Raw genomic sequence first — 20531 nt, 5'->3', positions numbered from 1 at the left:
ATACTTATATACAAGGTTGCTCACTGGGTTAAGAGGGTTGTCTGGTGAATTATATCTACAGAGTGAATATTCACAGCCCCTCTCCAGTGATGAACTAAGATCCCAGGCTTCAAAATAAACCTCTCGACTGTGTTCAGACTGCAAGGTCAAAGGTTCGATCCTCGACTGGAACGTGTCACGTGTCGAAGTGTACCTGAGCAATACACTGAACCCCAGGCTCCTCGGGCGCCTGTCATTGGCAGCCCACTGCTCCCTATATACAGGGATGGGTCAAATGCAGAGACAAATTTCCCCCTTAAAGGGATCAATATAGTATAATAAAAAAAAAATGATATTGCCTCTCAATGGCTCTCAACATGGTGAAGGCTGAGCCGGCGGCTTGCATTCACCGTTAGCTGAAAAAAACAACTAAAAAACGATTCTTGGCCCTCATAAACATTAAATAATATTTTTAAGTAAAATGTAACTGAAATCAAACATTTATTCATTCAAACACTTAAACATTATGTAAATATGCTTTAGTATAACCTGAATGTAGTCAAATCAAGTACATTTTACTTGACTGAATCATAAAGTGACGCTCTGCGTAAGGAAACGTCACTTCACCGACGTGACACGTGAACTCTGAGCGTGGACTTGGCATTTTAATCAGATTCTGACCGACTGAGCAGGACCAAGTCATAAGGTAAGTCCAATCATTTGCCATTATAAGTAATATGTTATTTTAGAAGTATTTGTTTTACGAAGACGGATATGGCTCTTTTGGCAATTATATTTGAGAGGTTGGTGAATTTAGGTTAGCACGTGTCCGAGAATGCAGAATGGCCTGCTATGTGATTTAGCACGAGCTAGCGGCTTTGGCGCCGGTTAGCATAGTTGCGCTGATAGTGAAATACGTCTCGCTTCATCGCAACGTTGCTTCCGAAGCAGACCTACGGTAGAGACCACTCTGCATGCCATGCTGCTGCCGCTCAGGCTGCGTGCGTCAATAGCTAACTTCCACCATGTGGCTAGTCTCACCATGGTTCGCCAGCACTTGCTATCTGGCTCAGCACTAGCTAGAAACACAGTTTTACGTGCTGACTCGCTTGACCGCCTGAAAGGTAACAACACTGGTTGTAGTGCACTGCGGGGATTGTCGCAACCGTCTGATACTAGGCTTCGTTTCACGATGCCCCGAGGCGGAACGCCCCTCTGCTACTAATGGTTAGGCTACCGCCGGTTATGCTAATGCCGCTCAGGCTGGGTCATTTGCTAACACAGGCTACCTAGCTACATCTTAACCAGCTGGCACCTGCTGCTCGAGCTCGGCACTAGCTAAACTGCTCGTTATACTGTGGTGGCCTGAAAATATAAATAAAATAAATGTCATGTTAACTTAAGATCATAATCCGATTAATTGCCAATGAATGTTAGGGTTTCATGTGCAGGGAATGTGATTTGGTGTATTGACAACAAATGACAAATAAATATGGAATAATATACAATAAAATATGTACAATGCAAGATCAGACAGACACCCCTCTGCAGCTGGTTATTTCTCATCCTGGTTGAAAACTAACCTTGTAATATTTTCCCATTACTTTCAGGTACAACACTATGGGGCCAAATCAACAAAGTAGCTCACATCTTGTCTAGGCAAGCTCTCAATTTAGGTGAGTAACATAACATATGATGAATTGCTTAAACATTGCAAGCTAAAACAATTCAAATTTTCAGATAAATGCAGAATTCATGAGTATAACCACTTTGCCGCTTCAAGCCACGTTCCTGGCACAGCTTGGCAAATACACAGGCAACATAATGACGGTGGTCAGCAATAGAGGAGGAGCTGCTGGAAGGAAGATCCGACTCCTCATGGCTCCGACAGCTAAGGCAAGTGCATTGAATGGTTGCGTTGTTTAGCCAAGTAAAATCTTTTGACAAAATAAAATCCTTGTAACACTGGTTTTAACACGGTTCCCATATCTTTGAAAACTTAGAATTTTTTTATATGCAGTTCCACAATTATTTTTTACAAATCTGTACAATTACTCTGGAGTGGGGTTTAAGAAGCCCTGACCTAAAACTGGAGATATTCTACATTTTAAGTTACTAGTGTGAAAAAAGACAAATTTTGCCCAGGGACAAGTGTAATGTCTAAAGGGCTTTTATGACAGACTCCTAGCAGGTAATACACATCAAGCAAGCAGGCAATATGTCTTTTGTTTCTCAAATCTGATAACTTAAACAGGGGGGCTTGAGTATCATTTATTAACTGACAAATAAACTATACCCACTGCACTGCTATGTTCAACGCTATAATGTTACTGCTGACTTCTCTCTCACTCAAGCAAATTGTTTTAATATTTAATAGCTAGACTGAATCTATATATTGCAGAATTTAATTATTTTCTAGTCAAAAAGAACATTTCAGATATCCACAATTACGTTCTTCCTAGGAAAAATTACCTCACTTTTGCCATTCATGTGTTTTTGGCTTTTTATTTTCAGATATCCATTATTGCATTTTTTGATAGTCTTACTTGGAAAACCTCACATTTCAAATATCTACAATCCAGTTGTTACTAGTCCTAACTGAAGTGAACCCTTTTGGAATAAAATGGCTTATTTTATTGTAGATATCGACTAGTCATAATGTCAATTGTGAATATCTGTAATGACATTTTTAATAGTCATAATATATTTTTACAATTCAAAATTACATTATGGATATCTTAAATTAAAAGTAACAACTGGATATTATTTGAGTTTTGTAGTATATCCAAATGTTATATATCTGAACTTGAAAGCCCAATAGATCAATGGCTAAAGTCCTAGTGTTACGTATGGTTCTATGTCCTGCTGTGTCCTCCTATATGTTGCGACTCCCGAGCCGGTCGTAAGATAATGGGGGCTCGTCCGAAGCTCAGTTAGCCTTAGGTAATTTTTTACTCTTAGACTTAGTTAGTAGGTTCAGGCTGATGTCACCACTTAAGGTAGAGTTTTTAGTTTTTCTCTTTTTGAGCTTGCCTGGTTAAGAAAGCCTGCGGGTGTTGGAGAGACAAGCACCACTTTATTGTTTTTGGTGCGGTAACCGTGGGGTGGCCCCTGGCGTGCCCGGGAAAGCCGACGAAGACTAGTTGAGGTTTAGCCAGATAGAACTACAGTTTCTTAGGTAGAGAGGAAACCAGGTAAGTTCAAGAATAGGTCAGTTTGAAATGTTCATTCCTCAGGATAGTATGTGGTGGCATTTGCTGGCCTTTGTTCTTCACACATGCTGAACGTTTTGTGAGTAGTAAGGGTGGAGAAATATTGTTGTGCGCACTAGTTTTGGTTAAATGCTAGGCTGTAGTTTTGTTCTTCTTTGAACCCTGATTCGTCTGGCTGGCTTAGTAAGCCAGTGCTCATGCTTTTCTATTTTCTGTGTGAGCTTCGTGTTCAGGTAGTCGCATGCTTCTTGCCGGGACTACATTTTGTGGAACCTACTTTCTTCTCAGTCGAGGTAGAAAAGTAGTGTTTAGAATTTCAGTGTATCGTAGGGGTAAGAGTATTGTTAACACTATTTCTATACTGTGTGGCCTGAAATAGTTAAGTAGCTTAAGGTTAGAGAATGATCGTGGTCATTGTGATTATTAAAGCAACCTGATGTTGACTGTTTGTAGGAAATGAGGAGCAATAAACCCCAACCTCCAGTTTAAACCTGTCCACCACTCTGACCATCAAACCTTTCCTTATTGTGGTGCTGTAACAACATCACACTCACTGAAAGTTGCCATTGGTTGTGAGGACGTCTGGTGAAGATGCTGATATAGAAGCTATTTAAACCAGAGTAGGCCTTTACAGACATATTAGTGGCTCTGTGAGGCTGTACTTAGGCACAGTGGTGCTGTGAGCTAAATGCTAAAGTCAGCATGCTAACAAGCCCACAATGACAATATTAACATGCTAATGTTATGTAGGTACAATATTTGTTCATGATCTTAGCTGAGCTTGTTACCCTTCAAGGAGAAGTGTTTGAGAAAATGACACATTGTTTGAGCTGTTGCTTCACTATGTGAGAAAAAGTACAGCCACAGTCTTTTCATTTAGTTCTGCTAAAGATTTTTAGCATATCTGATTCCAAACAGTGACAGTAGGCAGTATAAATCCCAGAGCGTCTCATCAAAAATAATCCTCTGATACTTCCCTCTCCCTCCTGACCATCTCGATTGAAGCCGGCCCAGGAAATCTTCCTTTGACAGCCTAGTCACAGCACCAATCACAGCCTAGTGATTGGTGCATTTCAATTACACTCTGATTTTGTGTAGATAAGCTGTGCTGTTTGGTAGCACTATTTCTGTGTGGTAGTGTTACTTTGTGTTAGTGGTTTGGCTTACTTAAGGGGAGCCCATTTTTGGGTGTGCTACCTGTAGAGATTTGTTTTATCTGAAGTGGCTCCACCTGTTGACAGTCTAGAGGCTGATCCTGATCCTTCTGTAACTTCTGAGTTGCCTCTAGATAAGCTGTCCACTAACTCTGTTGGAAATGAGTCTACTGAAGTTAAATTGACCTGTCCTGTCACTGTGCCTGCTGGGCCTGACACACAGTTGAAGGTTGGCAAGGAACAGCTGAGAGCAGCCCAGAAGGCTGGCCCTCCTTTGGCCAAGTGTATGGCAGCAGTGTTGCCTAAGGATGAGAGTGGTACTACTCATGCCACTTTTACTGGGAGGTTGGTATCCTCATGCGTAAGAGGGTTTATTCTGTTAAAACAGCATGGTTTTGGATGACACCCTTATGTCTGTCATCTTAAGGGAGTGTTACGTATGGTTCTATGTCCTGCTGTGAATGTTTGTGCTTGGGTGTGTCTGTGTGCATGTGTGTGTATTCTGTGTCTTTTGACTTCTATAGGTGCAGCTCCCTAACGAGTGATTGAGGGCACCTGGATGAGGATGTGGTTTATCTATATAAGCGCCTCCTTGCTCCGCCCTCGCTCTCTCTCATCTGCCTGGCACCAGACCCTGGTCTGCAGTGGGATTTGCACACTACAGTGTACTTGTGTCCTGTAAATAAACTGGCAGCTGTGGTTGTTTTTAACCTAACTTGGTGTTGTGTCCCTCCTATATGTTGCGACTCCCGAGCCGGTCGTAACACTAGGAAGAATGGCGTTGTGGATATCGGAAATGTTCTTTTTGACTAGGAAGAATCTTATTACGGGTATCTGCAATGCATATCCAGTCTAGCTAATAAATATTAAAATGGCTTGCCATAGGCTGATGGAAAAATGTCTCGTCTTCAAAAAACACTTGTAAACAAAGGCAACGTGCGCCGTGAGCCTCTTCCCCACCTCTACTGAAATTTCATCTCCATGTTGCCGGTGTATTCTGCTGTCGAATAGTGTTTCCCTTCTGTTAAAATGGCAGCGCCCCCCACTGCCCTCGGGGGTTAGTTTAGGTATTGGGGTAACTCATATTGTTGGGGAAACGGTATTCGAAGCAACACTGGCCTCAGCTCGACATGACATAAAATAATATGTTAATCACTTTTTCATATAGCTTATTATTAATGAAATACAAGTTGGATTTAGCACTGTGACGCCGTTGATAAAGGTTTCAAGTGTAGGTTACTTTTTAATTTGCCAGAACGTGTCATAATGACAAATGCCTCCTGTCGTGTCAATAAAGTAACCCCTTGGGTGAGAATAAGAGGCTTATGAACAATGTCCAGGAAAATGTCTTAAAGTGGAGACTCGTCATTTTTATTATGCCTTCTTTTGCAGAGTGAGGACATTGAACTCGAGAGGGACTGTGTCATTAGAAGTCTGAGAGTCTACCTCAATGAGGACAGCAATGCTCTGAAAGAGAGATTGCACAGACCACCGTGGGGCTTTACGTGATTCGCAAAGAAGGTGCTGATAAAGAGGACGAGCCAGAGGATGTTGGAGTGGTGATCGAGGGTGTGGAGCTGCTAAGCAATCCGAGAAGCATTGCCTTTGGATGTGCCATGCTTTTTGGCCTGATTTACACACTCAACCTGAGCTGTCCTAAGGAACTCAAATTTACATTTGAGTTCTTCCAGAAAGTGTTGATGAACTTGGATGACAAGAAACTGTCCCCGAAGGTCCAAGCACTTAAAATGAAGATGCTTCATTGAGGACAGAGCTAGCCACATGTTGGCCTGTTGGACATTGACAGTTTGTTCAACTGTTAAAGACTGTAATGAAGCCACTTGTGACTAGTTTGTGTTATACATGTTTCCAAAAGTTTACGGTGTTGCATTTTAAACTTTTGCATTTTGCATTTTCAGTTGTTGGTCTACCCATGTGTTAGAAAAATTCACTTGAGCCGATGTAAAAATCATTAATCACAGGACATTTATTCTTGCAAGAAGGAGACAGGGTTGATTCACATACAGAATGTACATCAAGACCGCTCGGAGTTCTGACTCTGAGCCTCTGGTATACTTGTAAACACATGTAGGATTGGCACAGGGTAATTTATAATAAGGCATTTGTCACTAAGGAAAACACACAAACACGTTCACGCAGTGTAATTATCACAAAGTCTGGAACATCACTTGAACAATTTGTTCAAGTCTTAGGGTCACTTTATCGTAATCAGGAAGTCATGGTTGCAAATCAGCCAGGCGTAAGTTTTGACGCCTCTACACATTTATTATGGCTGATGTAGGGTAAACAGCTTGAAATGTCCTTTCGACCGTCAACTTTTTCTTAATAGCCTAAACATTTGCTGAGACTGGTGTTACAGAAAGTTCACATGAAACCATTTGAGCACAGAGCTCTAAACACTTACAGAGGACATGAGCCTATGTTAAATGTGTAACATTCACTAATTATTATTGCACAATAATTAGTTATTTCGATTTTTCCCAACACCATGTCATAATGCATTTTAAACATTTGCATTTTCAGTTGTTGGTCTACGCATGTCATAGTGCATTTTATCAATTTGAATGTATCCGGCAATAAAGCCTTCAGAACTGTTCTTGTATGCATTTAGTGATTTATTACAAATACTTGAATTAATACATAAGGTTTATGTAAAAGTTTGCATTCATTTTATTTAATAAAATCACATTAGGATTAGTCAATTTAATCAGACTGACTCAACGTGATAGAAAAGCATAGTGTTTAATGGGACCCTTTACATTGAACTTATGTAATACAATTAAATGGAAATTGTATATGTAATTGAAATACTTAAAGTCAATGTTTTAGGTATAATGATTTCTTTGAGTGTACATACGGTCGGGGTGGCGTTAACAGCTGTGACCGCCGCATGGGAGCAGTGCAGAGGCAGCCGGGACCTAACCAGTGGGACACACTGACATGCACTAAAAGAGTGTTCCTACGCTTTAAATAGCAAGTAGTTGTTGGCTGCTATATTATTGCTCTGATTGCACCTTTAAATTCAGTTGGACTTTAAGGGATCATTTCAGCCATTTTTTTTCTGTGTTGATTCATTTCACTACAACTTGCAACAAAGCTAATCAAGACGTAGTCACAGACCGTATATGAGAAGCGGATGTAGTCACCGTCAAGACAACCATAGGTATGTTAACTAACGTTTTGATGCCTTGAGTTTGGGCATCTTGGCTTTTGGCCGTCACAATCTTGCTTTTTGGTCGTTGCCATCTTGTTTTTTTGAAAGAGAAGTGACACAAGAGTTCAACGGAACGCTGAACAAGACATTTTTAAGGCGACCAAGATGTTACGAACATCCAAACCGGACAACAGCGTAGGATTTTCATATTTGAGCAGAATTCCCCAGCTTAACTGGTGCCATGCCATTATTCCGACAGCCCATTATTCCTGAACCATTATTCCTGAACACCGATCCCATCGGAAAGTCCATTTGTCCTACAGCCCGTTATCCCAAAGTTAACAAACCTTTGTTCGGAAGGCCCAATGCCACAAAAACAAACTCTCCCTGCAACAAACAACAGCGCATGGCTAATTATTACGCCAAAGGCTGTTGCAGTGGCAATATTTGTTTTCCTCCAACCATTGCGAAGCCATGACCCGCCCTACTCTGCCTCTGGTAGGCATACCCTGATATTTTTACCCGAAACCTAACGTATATCATTCCGATGTCCTCATTCTGCATAATCATTTGCCATGTGCTTCTGTTTGTAGCAGGGAGAGTGTGTATTTTCAGAACAATGGGCAGTCCCCACTTAACTCACATTGGAAAATCTCCGGAAACTCACTGACTCTTTGCGAACCCATGCTAGCATACATTTACAGTCTTGCTGCTGAGTGATCTGATCTGTAGCTCAGTAAGCGTTGAAGATGGGGTTTTTTTCAGACTGTAGGAAAATCACTGATGCATATGTCTTATTTCCTTTGAGGTTGCGTTTGGTAAATTTGGTGAGAAGCAGGACAACAGGAGCATCTCCACTGGAAGGCCCACCAGCTCTGCGAAAGGAGTTGCAACCATCATATTCTCACTGAAAAATGAAGTCGGTGGTCTAGTCAGGGCACTTCGGCTTTTTCAGGTGGGTGTTTTATTTTGAAAGTTTTTTAAAAACGCATGCTGTTATCTTTAAATTCAAATTGTTTAATTTTTGTTTGTTGTAGTGATCTAACCTGGATGAGTCTGATCATGCACGGAAGCTTATTCCACATGTTCTGTTCATCTTGCATGTGTGTGCAGGAAAAACACATCAACCTCGTTCATATCGAGTCCCGCAAGTCCAAGCGGAGGAATTCAGACTTTGAGATCTTTGTGGATTGCGACACTGACAATGAACAGCTCAAGGAGCTGACTCAGCTGTTAAGGACACACACCGATGTTGTTGAGATTACTCCATTTGAGAACTCCACTCTACCTGACGACAGTAGGCCCACATGATTTACAATAAGAGAATTTATCTTTTCATGCTTAAATAGCAGTAAATACCATAACCAAGGCCTGTCAACAAGCGCAGACATTAATGTAATGAGATGCAAGCAGACCTCTAATTGAACTGAACCTGAATTGTGTTACAGTTATGCCTGATGTGCCCTGGTTCCCTAAGAAGATCTCTGATTTGGATCAGTCTGCGAACAGGGTTTTGATGTATGGCTCTGAACTAGATGCCGACCATCCCGTAAGGACATACACAGCTTACACAGTTACAGAGCAGCTCTGATTCATTCTTTACTTTTATAATAAGGGGAATTGTGAAAACTGACATTGCGAGTCTGTCTTTTCCTTCTTTCTTTTTTTTTTTTGCAGGGATTTAAAGACAACATCTACCGTAAAAGAAGAAAGTATTTTGCTGATTTGGCTATGAGCTACAAATTGTGAGTTCCACTGTTTCTTTGACTGATGCAAATTGTTTCGTTTTGCTTTGATGTATAAAATTGATTTAGGGGACATGTTTCAAAATTTAAGGGTGAAACCCTCTGGAATCAATCAATCAAAATGTATTTGTACAGCACATTTTAACACACAACAAAGGTCGCCCAAAGTGCTGCACATAGATAAGCAGTCATACATTCAAAAAGACTGGATTACTAAAAGTAACCTTAAAATCAAAACAAACTAACACAAATCACACAAAAGTGCCAAGTTAAGATCAAAGGTGATAGGCCAGGGAAAAGAAATAGGTTTTTAAACAGCTTTTAAACATTGGTAAGGTGGATGACAACCGAATATGAAGGGGACCGTTGTTCCAGAGCTTACGGGCAGCAACAGAGAAAGATCGGTCGGCCCGGGTTGTCATTTTCATTCTAAAAGCTGTTGGTCGAGAGACCTTAGTGAGCAAGGTGGGGTATAGGCCTTAGTGAGCGAGGTGGGGTATAGGGCTGCAGCAGGTCCACCAGATAGACTGGGGCGGCTCCAAATTTTTTAATTAATTCTGTACTCGACTGGTAGCCAATGAAGGGATTTTAAGATCGGTGAAATGTGTTCACCAGTTATAAGTGTAGTGACCGTTGCTTCCCAATAAAAAAGTCACTACGGTTGCTGTAATGCTTGTTCTGACGCGTGCCATAAATAACAAAGTCCAGTTTCGAATATAGGCATTTTATTCCTCACATAATCAGAGTTCACCACTTTCTCTTCAGTTATCCATTTTCTCCTCATACCAATAAATCATAACATTTGCGTTCGTTAAATCTGCATGTTAAATCTTCACGGTCAAAAACTGTTTGCTTCCACCTATTAGCAACAACCTGTGTCCAATGAACCCACTGATTATATTACCTGTGGCCAGGATCACACCGGCACTACGCCCCCATGTGGTGGGAGGTTGTACAAAAACAAAAACAACAAAATGGCTCTTACAATAAGTCTTGCTGCAGAGTTCTGCACCAACTGAAGGCGTGATAAAAGATTTTTGCTGATTCCAGCATACACAGGATTACAATAGTCCAGTCTAGAGGTGATAAAAGCATGAATAACTTTCTCCAGGTCTTTCGAGGAGAGAAAGGATTTGTGCCATCTCGTCTTGGAGGGGGATCATGGACAATAGCAGTCAATGCCACATCTGCTACATCTCTTTTATCAGCATCATCTGCACAAAACTGACAAGAAATAAAATTAATTAACAACTGCCAGACCAAATAAAATGATGTCACACGTATTTGGGTAAACAAGCCAAAAAGTCTTGAAGTCAGGAAAATAAGAAGGCTAATAGTAATGTGTGATTTTTGAAAAGGCTTTCCCCCAATTTCTTTAGAAATCAGAAAAAATAACAAAGAAAGGTCATTTAGTGTGTCTAAGTATAATAAGCGAAATGGAATAATATGAAGAATTGTTGACAAAAATGAGTTTAAAAACAAAAAGTAACCGATGGAAATGCCTCAGAGTCAAGTGGGAACCAGTTAAATGCATCATCATACAACCGCTGCCGCTGGTTAAATGGTTGCCCTGGTTCCGGCCCTGATTGTAAACTACATTTGAAGGATGAAGATGTGTTTTGAAGTTGCTTTTTTAATGTCACCGATGATCGGAAATAATTCTGGAATGAATTATCGAACTAGTTTTCTCAGTTGGAAAATGGTAAAATAATACTAATAAAGAAGTAATGGTGTTAATCTGACCAACTAGATGAAAGAAACGCACTGTTAAGAAGTTAAGAGTTAAATCACAGTAACGCTTGTCGAGATATGCTAATACTGTACCACAAAATGATGGTGTAAAGTAATTCACATTGTTTCTCCCATCTTTATGTTCGATTTGTCAAAGTTCTATTTTATGATGTCAATAAGCTAACTACCTCTTCGTGTTTGGTCAGTGGCGATCCTATTCTTCGTATCGACTTCACAACAGAGGAGGTGCGTACCTGGGGAGTGGTGTTCAGGGAGCTCAACAAGCTGTACCCGAGCCACGCCTGCAAGGAGCACCTGAAGAACCTCCCCCTGCTGACCAAACACTGCAACTACAGCGAAGACAACATCCCCCAGCTGGAGGACGTCTCGCACTTCCTCAAGGGTAAACTGTTTGAATCCCGAGGTTACACTTGTCTCTTCAATGCGACCCGATCACGCCCGACGGACACATTGACCGTCAAGTCTGTTTGCTCGGTCAGACAAACGCACTGAGGTGGTCTGGCTCGCATGGAGTTCAAAAACTGAGTGAGGTGTGCACAGCGTGTGGGAACAATCCGGACAATTTATCAAACGCAGGTCTCACATCGTCCTCCCGCCAAATCAAATAAACTGGGGCTGGAGCCCAGCTGAGGCCTGTTTACGGCCGATAAAACCTCAACATTTCCCAATTTTGCTGCTTCAAATTAAAAGATTTTTAGGGATTTTATAGGGGGAAAAACGAATAAGCGGAGCTTTCTTAGCGACTATTCTTCAATAAAACAGGTTTACTAATACCGCAGGGAGGAAGACGACAGAAAATGATGACAGACTGTTTATCCAGCCTTTTACAGCCGCTTCTTATATCCGATCTCTTTCCGATCAGGTGGGTCGCATTTCAGTGTGGACAAAGTTGTGGACAAGTGTGTTTCAGCATTTGCCAGGGCCGAGTGCTTACACATCAGTTTATCTAATGACAAGAAGATGCCAGCTCCTCAAAATCTTCAAGAGATTGAAAGATTGAAAGACAAAACATGAATATGATCTTTTTTTCTACCGTGCCTTATAGTTTATTTTATTTACAATCTTAAAAAGTACATTATTTTCTGCCAAACTTTTCCAAGGAAAAGGCTAAAGTTTCTCACCATAGAGAGGTTACATCGCCTATTATTATTCATCGACGTAATAATGTTATCAATATGACCTTTAAATCACTTGTACTGTATGTGTCACTTAAGTGTAAATCTGTTCACGGTTCTTGATTAAGGGCCAATTGATCCTAGTTATCTTGGTAATTTATAGACTTCGCTGTCGACAGTTTTCAACGGAACTTCTCTCTACCAAAGAAACTAACATGCAGTGTGTGTGTGTGTGTGTGTGTGTGTGTGTGTGTGTGTGTAGAGCACTCAGGCTTCATCATTCGGCCAGTAGCTGGGTACCTCTCCCCCAGGGACTTCCTTGCGGGCCTGGCCTTCAGAGTGTTCCACTGCACTCAGTATGTCCGCCACAGCTCCGAGCCTTTGTACACACCTGAACCGTGAGTACACACGTGTACGCACAAAAGGCATTCACTTCATACTACTGTTTTTGTTTTTTTTAAGCGCTTCAGTGAAGCAATACCTGCATTTGCCTTTTCATGTTTGGATGTAGAGACACATGCCATGAGCTGCTGGGTCACGTTCCTCTGCTCGCTGAGCCCAGCTTCGCCCAGTTCTCTCAAGAAATTGGTTTAGCATCGCTGGGAGCTTCAGATGATGCTGTGCAGAAACTGGCCACAGTGAGAAAATACACACACATCACTCACACATTTACTCAGGTCTCTTTTGGTGACATTACATAGCCTTACATTCATTTAGGCTAAGGGTCCTCTCGCATGTTGCGTCTAAAAACCGTGCCACTCTCAGCTTGTACCCAAGGTGCTTGGGGAGTCGCGCTCATGTCCCACCTGCCCTTCCTAAGCAACCAAAACTTGCGTGCTACGATGATGACGACGACGTTGAAGTTGCGGTACTTGAGCAGTAAGCCTCACTGACTACACTAAACAAAGTCAAAACAAAGATAAATGGATTTCCAGTACTGTAAATCTGGATCATGTTAGCTTTACTGCGTCAGTTTGGTTGTTGTGACGTCCTTGGACAGAAAGGGTGAAGCAAGTAAACTAGATCGTAAAGCTCTGGGTAGCCCTGCACTGAAACATCTCGGACTGATATTTATGGAAGAAAGAAAAGATATTTGCCAGCTGTGGTTGGTTGTTTCTCGTCACATGACAACGTTTTAACTATTGTTATCTCGGTGTGCAGCCGTCGCACCCTGAATAATAGGAGAGCGCTTTGGGGCGTGCGTTCTGCGCATCTACATGGACAACAAAGGATTTGAGGACGGAAAAAGTGCGGCATGCCAACGACCCCTAATGACGACGTCATCACAGCTTGCACATCGAGCGAAGTTGTCACTGCACTTGGTCGCGCACCTCTGAATATTTGGAAACCCGCTCAGGGCTTTTTCAGACAGGACTGACACGAATAATTATTTGATAAAAGCACTATCAACACGAGGACTTTCCAAAGACGGCTAATTAGTTATTAGTTGCTTTAGAAACAGGAGGTAGCTCTGTGGGGGCTCGCACCACGGTGCCTCGTGCGAGTTTTAACAAAGCTTAAGGAACACACAACCAAAAGGAACCAACGAGGAGACTAAAACTAAAGAGGTCGATGGGTATTTTGTCATTACACTTTTTTTCTTTTTGGTGTCGATATGAACTTTGTCAAGTATAATTTGCTATAATGATATAGAACTGTGTAATGGGATGGGTACCAAAACACGGTATTAAACGGGCCCCGGTTCTTAATTATTTTTAAGAATATCTTCATGCTGCAGCATCTCCTCTGCTCTCTGTGTCGGAGCTGAGATCCTCCAACTACACACACACAAACACTGTGCACACAATACACTTGTACTGTAAATGCAATAAAACCAAAGGTTCAGGTGTATTGATGAAGTGAATCCTTTATCAATACACCTGAAAAAGAACCGAGACAACGCAGTATTGATGAAGACAATAACACCCCTACCATAGGCACAAACTCACACCTAACTCAGTTAGTGACATCTATTACTTACATTCTCATACTGTGTTTGAAAAGGATGATGTACAAATGAAAACCTGTTTTGTTCTAGTGTTATTTCTTCACAGTGGAGTTTGGCCTATGTAAGCAGGATGGCAGGCTAAGGGCCTATGGAGCTGGACTCCTGTCCTCCATCAGTGAACTCAAGGTAACACTCGACCTGCTGTCTAGCTTTACACAGTGCATGTGCATCTGCTGCACTTGTTGCTTACACTGTGAACTTCTGTATGAGTAGCTGCCAATTGATCCTTCTCAGGTTTTCCTACATATGTCATGAATTAAATATTTCAATGAAGTTTGTTGACATTTATAAATGCCTTGAGATCTTGGATCGTATCTCCTGGGCCGAGAAACATTTTATTTTCCCATGACAGTTCATTTGTTTACCGCAAACCCGTTGATTGTTGATATAGCCACATTAATTGTACATCTGAATTTGTCTCGTGATTTAAATGAATAAACCAATACTGACCTAAACCAATCACATTTCTGTAGCATCAGCTCATATTCAGCAAAAGGTTTTCAGAGGAAATTCTTATCTAGCTTTCACTACCACTTATGAGAATAAAAAAAAAAAAAACACTTTACATTTCTCCTATGTGGCAATCCAGGTTACTTTAATTCTGTAATTGCATTGACATGCAGTCAGCCAAAACCATGTTACTTGACCAACCAGGTCATGAGGGGCATTCTCTCGGTATGTGAATGTGACCACACAATGTCTCTGTTTTCTTTCAGCATGCTTTGTCTGACAAGGCCCATATCCTTCCCTTTGACCCCGTGGTGACCTGTAATCAGGAGTGCATGATAACTACGTTTCAGGACGTGTACTTTGTTTCTGAGAGTTTTGAGGACGCCAAGAACAAAATGAGGTCAGTAGAAGTCTCCTCCCTTAATAATGTAGCTCTGGTCAACTCCCTGATTTTGAGGTTTTACAACATCACTGTTAGCATTTAACAACTAGCCAGCGCCGCTCCATAGACTCATGCAATTTCAGATTTGCTTTATTTGCAGGCTGGTTATGTGGACTTGGAGCTGGTCATGGTTAAACGTGTAATAGTTCTACTAGTTACCCAGAGAGGTTGGAAGAAGATACGTTTCTAAAATGTCTAGTAACTAGTGTTAGCATATATATGTTACACAAGCTAGTGAAGGTATACTGACTGTATACATGCTGCTTTCACTTTTTATCATATATTTATGCAGGGAGTGCAGTTAGTGACAGTGTGGGCTCGATGGTAGCTTGGCAGAGTAGTAGCAAGGGGCGGGGCATAGCAAAGGGTCACTTCTGTCATTACACCAGCATGTATATACAGTATATCCAAGTCAGTTAAACTTCCGAGTGTGTTAAAGTCCTAAAGTCGTTTACACTTTGGTGATGGATCCTGGAATTTCACTGTTCTTTTTGAGATCATGTTTATGAATTGTTTTTAAATGACCACACACAAAACTTTGGTTGAATGATTTTGTAGCTGCAATGTTTCAGAGATGTCAAAGGTTGAACTGGGCTATTGATGTTACTGACTTTTTGTGTGTCTGCAGGGAGTTTGCTAAGACCATTTGGCGGCCATTCACAGTACGCTACGACCCCTACACCCAGAGTGTGGATGTCCTGAAGGACACCAACAGCATCAATAGCATGCTGAAAGACATCCGGCATGAGCTGGACATTGTAGAAGACGCCCTGAACCGACTCAACAAACACCTACGAGTCTGAATTTGTATAAATGTACAATAAAGTTAAAAATTAGTGCTGGGCAACGATTCAAATTTTTAATCGCATGATTTTTTTGCGATTAATCGCATTGTTATGCGCAAAGTTCAAAAGTAGTATATTGCGCACTTTTATTTTAAAAGTACTGTTATATGAACAAAAGTGCAATAACATTTGGTTTGCAAACACTTTAAACAAATAAGGTTATTTTTAACAGCAGTATTCCCTTCACACAGTAGCAGTTAAAATACAGATATGATTCTGATAATAGATATTCAGCCGGTGTTCACAACTTTACTTTCATGTTTAATAAATGCAATTTGAAATCTACATCATGTTTTTTTCTTCTTTTTTTTATGTTTGTTAAATTCTCAGTAGCGATAACTAAATGATATGCTTATTATACATATTACAAACAAAACAACTTTAAAAACTCTTAAAAAAATTATTTAAATGAATCATTTCTTTTTTGCTTTTTTTTGGTATTTTGGTCAGACATGTATGCAACGCTGATTACCGTAATATGTGTGGTATTTGTTATAAATGTACGTTGGTACATAGAGGGTGATAAGAAGCTGTACTTGGAGGAACTTAGGACCCAGGGGAATGTAGGTGAAGCAAGGGAACCTGGAGGGGGTCTGTACCATGGCAGTAACCTGCATGAGGAAGTTATGCTAATAAAGAGTTGCAGTTAAGAGCAGTTTGTTCTCACGTGCTTATATGTATTAATATGTATTTTGATATTGTCACGTTTGATCCTGTAACAAGACGATCGCGCGCGTGTGTGTGTGTGAGAGACAGGAGGGACCGACGGTGACGGAGTGAAGGGCGGTTCCGGACCGGGCGTGTCACCCGGGGGGTGGGGGGGGCGGCAGCAGCAGCAGGAAGTGACGCCACACAAACACAGCTGTTCACCGCTCACTGCCCGGTTCTTGTGTTAAAAATGTCTGCTTAATTAATAATATTTAAAAAAACTGCGTTAACGCACGATGATATAATTGTCGGCATTAATTAATGAATGCGTTAACACGTTAACTTGCCCAGCACTATAAATATAACACCAAAATCCCAACTTTGTTGCCACAATGTGAAGGTTAATGTCTCCAATTCACACTGTAAAGATGGATCCTTGGTGTTTCTGCTGGCCGCTGCTCATTTGTACCTTTCCTCTGTTAATGGAGCACTATGAGGCGTTGTTGACGACAATGGATTACAACGTCGTTTGTTAAACGGGTGTGGAGCACGCGTCAAACAACTTTTAAAGCACAAGTGTCAGAGTGTGCGAACAGAGTTCAGTTAGGAGAAACCGGAGGATTCAGACAACACACCGATGCTCCCGAGCTGCGTTCAAACCGGTAACCTTGCAGTCACACAGGGTGCGTGTCTAAAGGCCCGTATACACATAAAACCGACAGCCTCACGTCTCTTGTGTTTGGGCTAAAACGTTGCCCTTGAATCAGATGAGAAGAGGATGAAACATGAGACAAGCCTGTCTGTGCGTTCCCATATTGATTTTAGTCATCTGCTTGCTTTCCTCACTTCCATTTTTGTCTGACTGGTGTGCGTGTGTGTGGTTTGTGCAGCATCGGATCAAAATGACTCCTAATCTTAGACCTGGTGTACTGATTACAAGACTATTACACTTAGGAAAATGGAGGACTGGATTAAGTCTTGTCACGCGGTCGGATTTTGATTTACTACAATGCACAACTTTGCCACAAGGTGGAACCGTGATACCACTATGGTGCCAACTATCCACACTCAATTATCCCTTCGACAGCTGAAGAGCAGAGGTACCACTCCTTTATCAAAGTAGTGTAGCACCCCGTTACCACAGAAACCCGGTTCAAACACCGTAAAGGCACGTACACACAGGAAGCAGTGCTATGAAAATATAACTCTTTTATTGGTACAAATCTAACTGTGTGGAGCAACCAGTGACAGCTGGTTTAGTGGGCAGGAGGAGTTCACAGACCATGTGCTCAGATCGGCATCACAAACAATTTAAAGCAACAGAAACAAAACAAAAGACCAAGGCAGCGTCTCACTAACTAGAAAATAAATGAAAACATAAGTAATCACAAACAACTGCCAATAAACAGAAAACAAACCCAAGAAGATTGTAATTCAACCCACCGAATGTTCAGCAACCCAGCCACCCCCACTTGGATTCCCCCCCAGCTACCATTGGGTGCACTGCTCAGGAAGCTCAAAAAAAAAAACACAAATACAACATTACATCTTTCTGAATTATACCCAATTCCCCCCAGCATACGACATACATAAAGAAAAACCCTTCCACTCTAAATATATTTACCCGAATCAGCCATCCCCCAAACACACGCTGTCCTCTCCGTAACGGATGCCTCCCAGACACTGCGCTACCGACGCACCTTCTCATGCAGCCTCACGCTACGTCTCCGCTTGTTGCGGGAGAGCAAGTAGTTGGACTCGGCACCCCCACTCGTGGCGGCGAAGACAGCGAGCAGACTCAGCACACCCGCTCGTGACACCGGAGAGAACGACAAAGCCCCCGATTTGCCAGCAGGTGCATCTTTTTAGCTAATCAGGGCCCGTGCACCCCATTACCGGTACGGCGGACCCAATAGTTTCACCCCGTCAGTTCCACTTGGTTACAGTAGGCAGCAATTTACAATGAAGATCCGTGCCTATGGTGTTTGTATCCAACTGATATTAGCAGGCCAAGGCACAGTAACTGCTTGTAACAATTAACATACTTGTAGATAACATGTGAATGCAATTCAACAAGCTCGTTTACGCATGAGAAATGGTTGAAAGAGGGCACATTGAATGTATGTTACTGATATCAAGCACAGGCTCAGCACAGGTAAGCTAACACCGCAGACACTCAGTTGCAAGTAAGTGGGCCTAATTAGAATGACCAGCAACCAATATGTAATAAAGCGAGCATTATCTTTAATGGCCGAATAGACATTAAATTGTATTGATATGTGATTTAAAGTATTTACAGATGAACGGGTGACATATCAGTCATAAACAATGGTGGTTTTCTGTCTTCTGTGTGAAAAGCCTATTTCTCATCTTTCCCATTAACAACAAAAAGTCAATCTGTGCAAAGCAACACAGGCTTTAAGTTGCTTTGTCCAGATCTCTATGATGTATGCCCAGTAGAGTGCTTTTATCATCCTGACCTGAATGATTGCTGCAAAGTAACAACATTGTAGCCATGCATTCACATTAACAATGTGTAGTGACCGTTGCTTCCCAATAAAAAAGTCACTACGGTTGCTGTAATGCTTGTTCTGACGCGTGCCATAAATAACAAAGTCCAGTTTCGAATATAGGCATTTTATTCCTCACATAATCAGAGTTCACCACTTTCTCTTCAGTTATCCATTTTCTCCTCATACCAATAAATCATAACATTTGCATTTGTTAAATCTTCACGGTCAAAAACTGTTTGCTTCCACCTATTAGCAACAACCTGTGCCCAATGAACCCACTGATTATATTACCTGTGGCCAGGATCACACCGGCACTACGCCCCCATGTGGTGGGAGGTTGTACGAAAACAAAAACAACAAAATGGCTCTTACACAGTGGACCTTTTTCCTCACAAACGTCACGGAATCATGAAATAAAGTTTTACTGTAATTATATTATATTACAAGTTGTATATATGTTCTATTTAATGACTGTCTCTGGGCCCTGTGACAGAGCAATCTGTTTTATATACTCTCCTTCACATCTGTTGTGTTTCTAGAAGATAAGTCTGCTGAAGGCGATAACAACAAGTCATTAAATCAAGACCCAGTCCTATGAGTGAATGTCAGTTTCTAACTTTGGGAAAATACAGGCTCATATAGAAATATATGGAAAATATAAAATGCCCCAACTGTTAATATCCTTTTTTTAATCATACTTTAAAATTATTTCAACACACCATACATATCTGAAAGTTATAATCTACATTCCAAGACATCCTGAAGTGACATAGAAAGTAAAAGTAATAGTGAAACTGAAATAACTTTGACAGAGTGCAAAGTTTTGTTCCCATCAAATGTAGGTGACGGGCGGCTCTCTGGGCCATCAGATAACCTTTAACCCTGACATCCCACAATGTTGAGTACTACTTAACCTTGTAGATTGTATTGTTATAATGAAGAGAAAATGTAGTCCATGCAGCAATCTATTTGCAAACCAGGGACCAGAGCTGAGAGTTTGGTGAGTGAGTCATTGTTCAACTGTAAACCAATGAAATAAGATGATTTATTGTTGCTTTTGTTAGTGAGATGGTCCCATTGGACCGAACTGATGGTAATGATTGCTAAAATGGCAAGCAGACTCTAGAATAAACTGTAGGACAGCCACCTAATGAACCCCAACCAATAAGACTGTATGTGTGATACATATTATCAGACGAGTAGTAATTTATGAGATAGTTGGTTAAAGGTCATGAAGCAGCCATCCTGAAAGAGATTCTGTAGTCGCCATGCTGCTCCGGAAAAATGGCTGATATAAAGTGATTTGTTTTGAACCTGGGCTGATGTTAGAGGGGAGTATGGGATGTCAGAGAAAATGGTATACAGAGGTGTATGTTGAAGAGTGACGTTTGTTGGGTTTTGATAGAGCGGCATGGTCTTAATTCAGGAGTTGATGAATGATAGATCTTTCGGTAATGGATATGATCTCCATGTGTCCAAACATATGAGTTATG

At 41.3% G+C, this 20531-nt stretch overlaps 1 protein-coding gene and 2 long non-coding RNA genes across 3 annotated transcripts; 2 read left to right on the top strand and 1 right to left on the bottom strand.

Annotated features, from left to right (window-relative positions):
• The first annotated feature begins 1517 nt into the window (after positions 1-1517).
• On the top strand, positions 1518-7227 carry LOC142970081 (uncharacterized). The gene is made up of 3 exons (XR_012959165.1): positions 1518-1655; positions 1763-1875; positions 5738-7227. It is a non-coding gene; the product is annotated as an uncharacterized LOC142970081 (long non-coding RNA).
• Positions 7228-8647: 1420 nt separating this feature from the next.
• LOC142970080 (tryptophan 5-hydroxylase 1-like) lies at positions 8648-16333 on the top strand. Its single transcript, XM_076110244.1, has 9 exons — positions 8648-8817; positions 8969-9069; positions 9198-9265; positions 11203-11399; positions 12395-12530; positions 12644-12770; positions 14171-14266; positions 14857-14990; positions 15661-16333. Exons 2-9 carry the CDS (start codon positions 8971-8973, stop codon positions 15833-15835), a joined length of 1032 nt encoding a protein of 343 aa, XP_075966359.1. The 5' UTR covers positions 8648-8817; positions 8969-8970; the 3' UTR covers positions 15836-16333.
• LOC142970082 (uncharacterized) lies at positions 9994-18428 on the bottom strand. Its single transcript, XR_012959166.1, has 3 exons — positions 18150-18428; positions 12614-12761; positions 9994-10489 (listed from the first exon to the last, which is right to left on the bottom strand). It is a non-coding gene; the product is annotated as an uncharacterized LOC142970082 (long non-coding RNA).
• Positions 18429-20531: the final 2103 nt, after the last annotated feature.

This window comes from Anarhichas minor, unplaced genomic scaffold, assembly GCF_050575085.1.
Source record: "Anarhichas minor isolate MPS153535 unplaced genomic scaffold, ASM5057508v1 ptg000042l, whole genome shotgun sequence".
Taxonomy (NCBI): domain Eukaryota; kingdom Metazoa; phylum Chordata; class Actinopteri; order Perciformes; family Anarhichadidae; genus Anarhichas; species Anarhichas minor.
Note: the sequence above shows the minus strand (reverse complement) of the source record. Positions and strands in the feature narration are given on the sequence as shown.

Excerpts from the sequence above, each read along its gene's own strand:
- LOC142970080 (XM_076110244.1), top strand. The coding sequence starts at position 8,971 with ATGCCTGATGTGCCCTGGTTCCCTAAGAAGATCTCTGATTTGGATCAG. Across the intron at positions 9,070-9,197 it reads AACTAGATGCCGACCATCCC|GGATTTAAAGACAACATCTA; the intron begins GTAAGGACATAC and ends TTTTTTTTGCAG. Across the intron at positions 12,771-14,170 it reads CTGTGCAGAAACTGGCCACA|TGTTATTTCTTCACAGTGGA; the intron begins GTGAGAAAATAC and ends GTTTTGTTCTAG.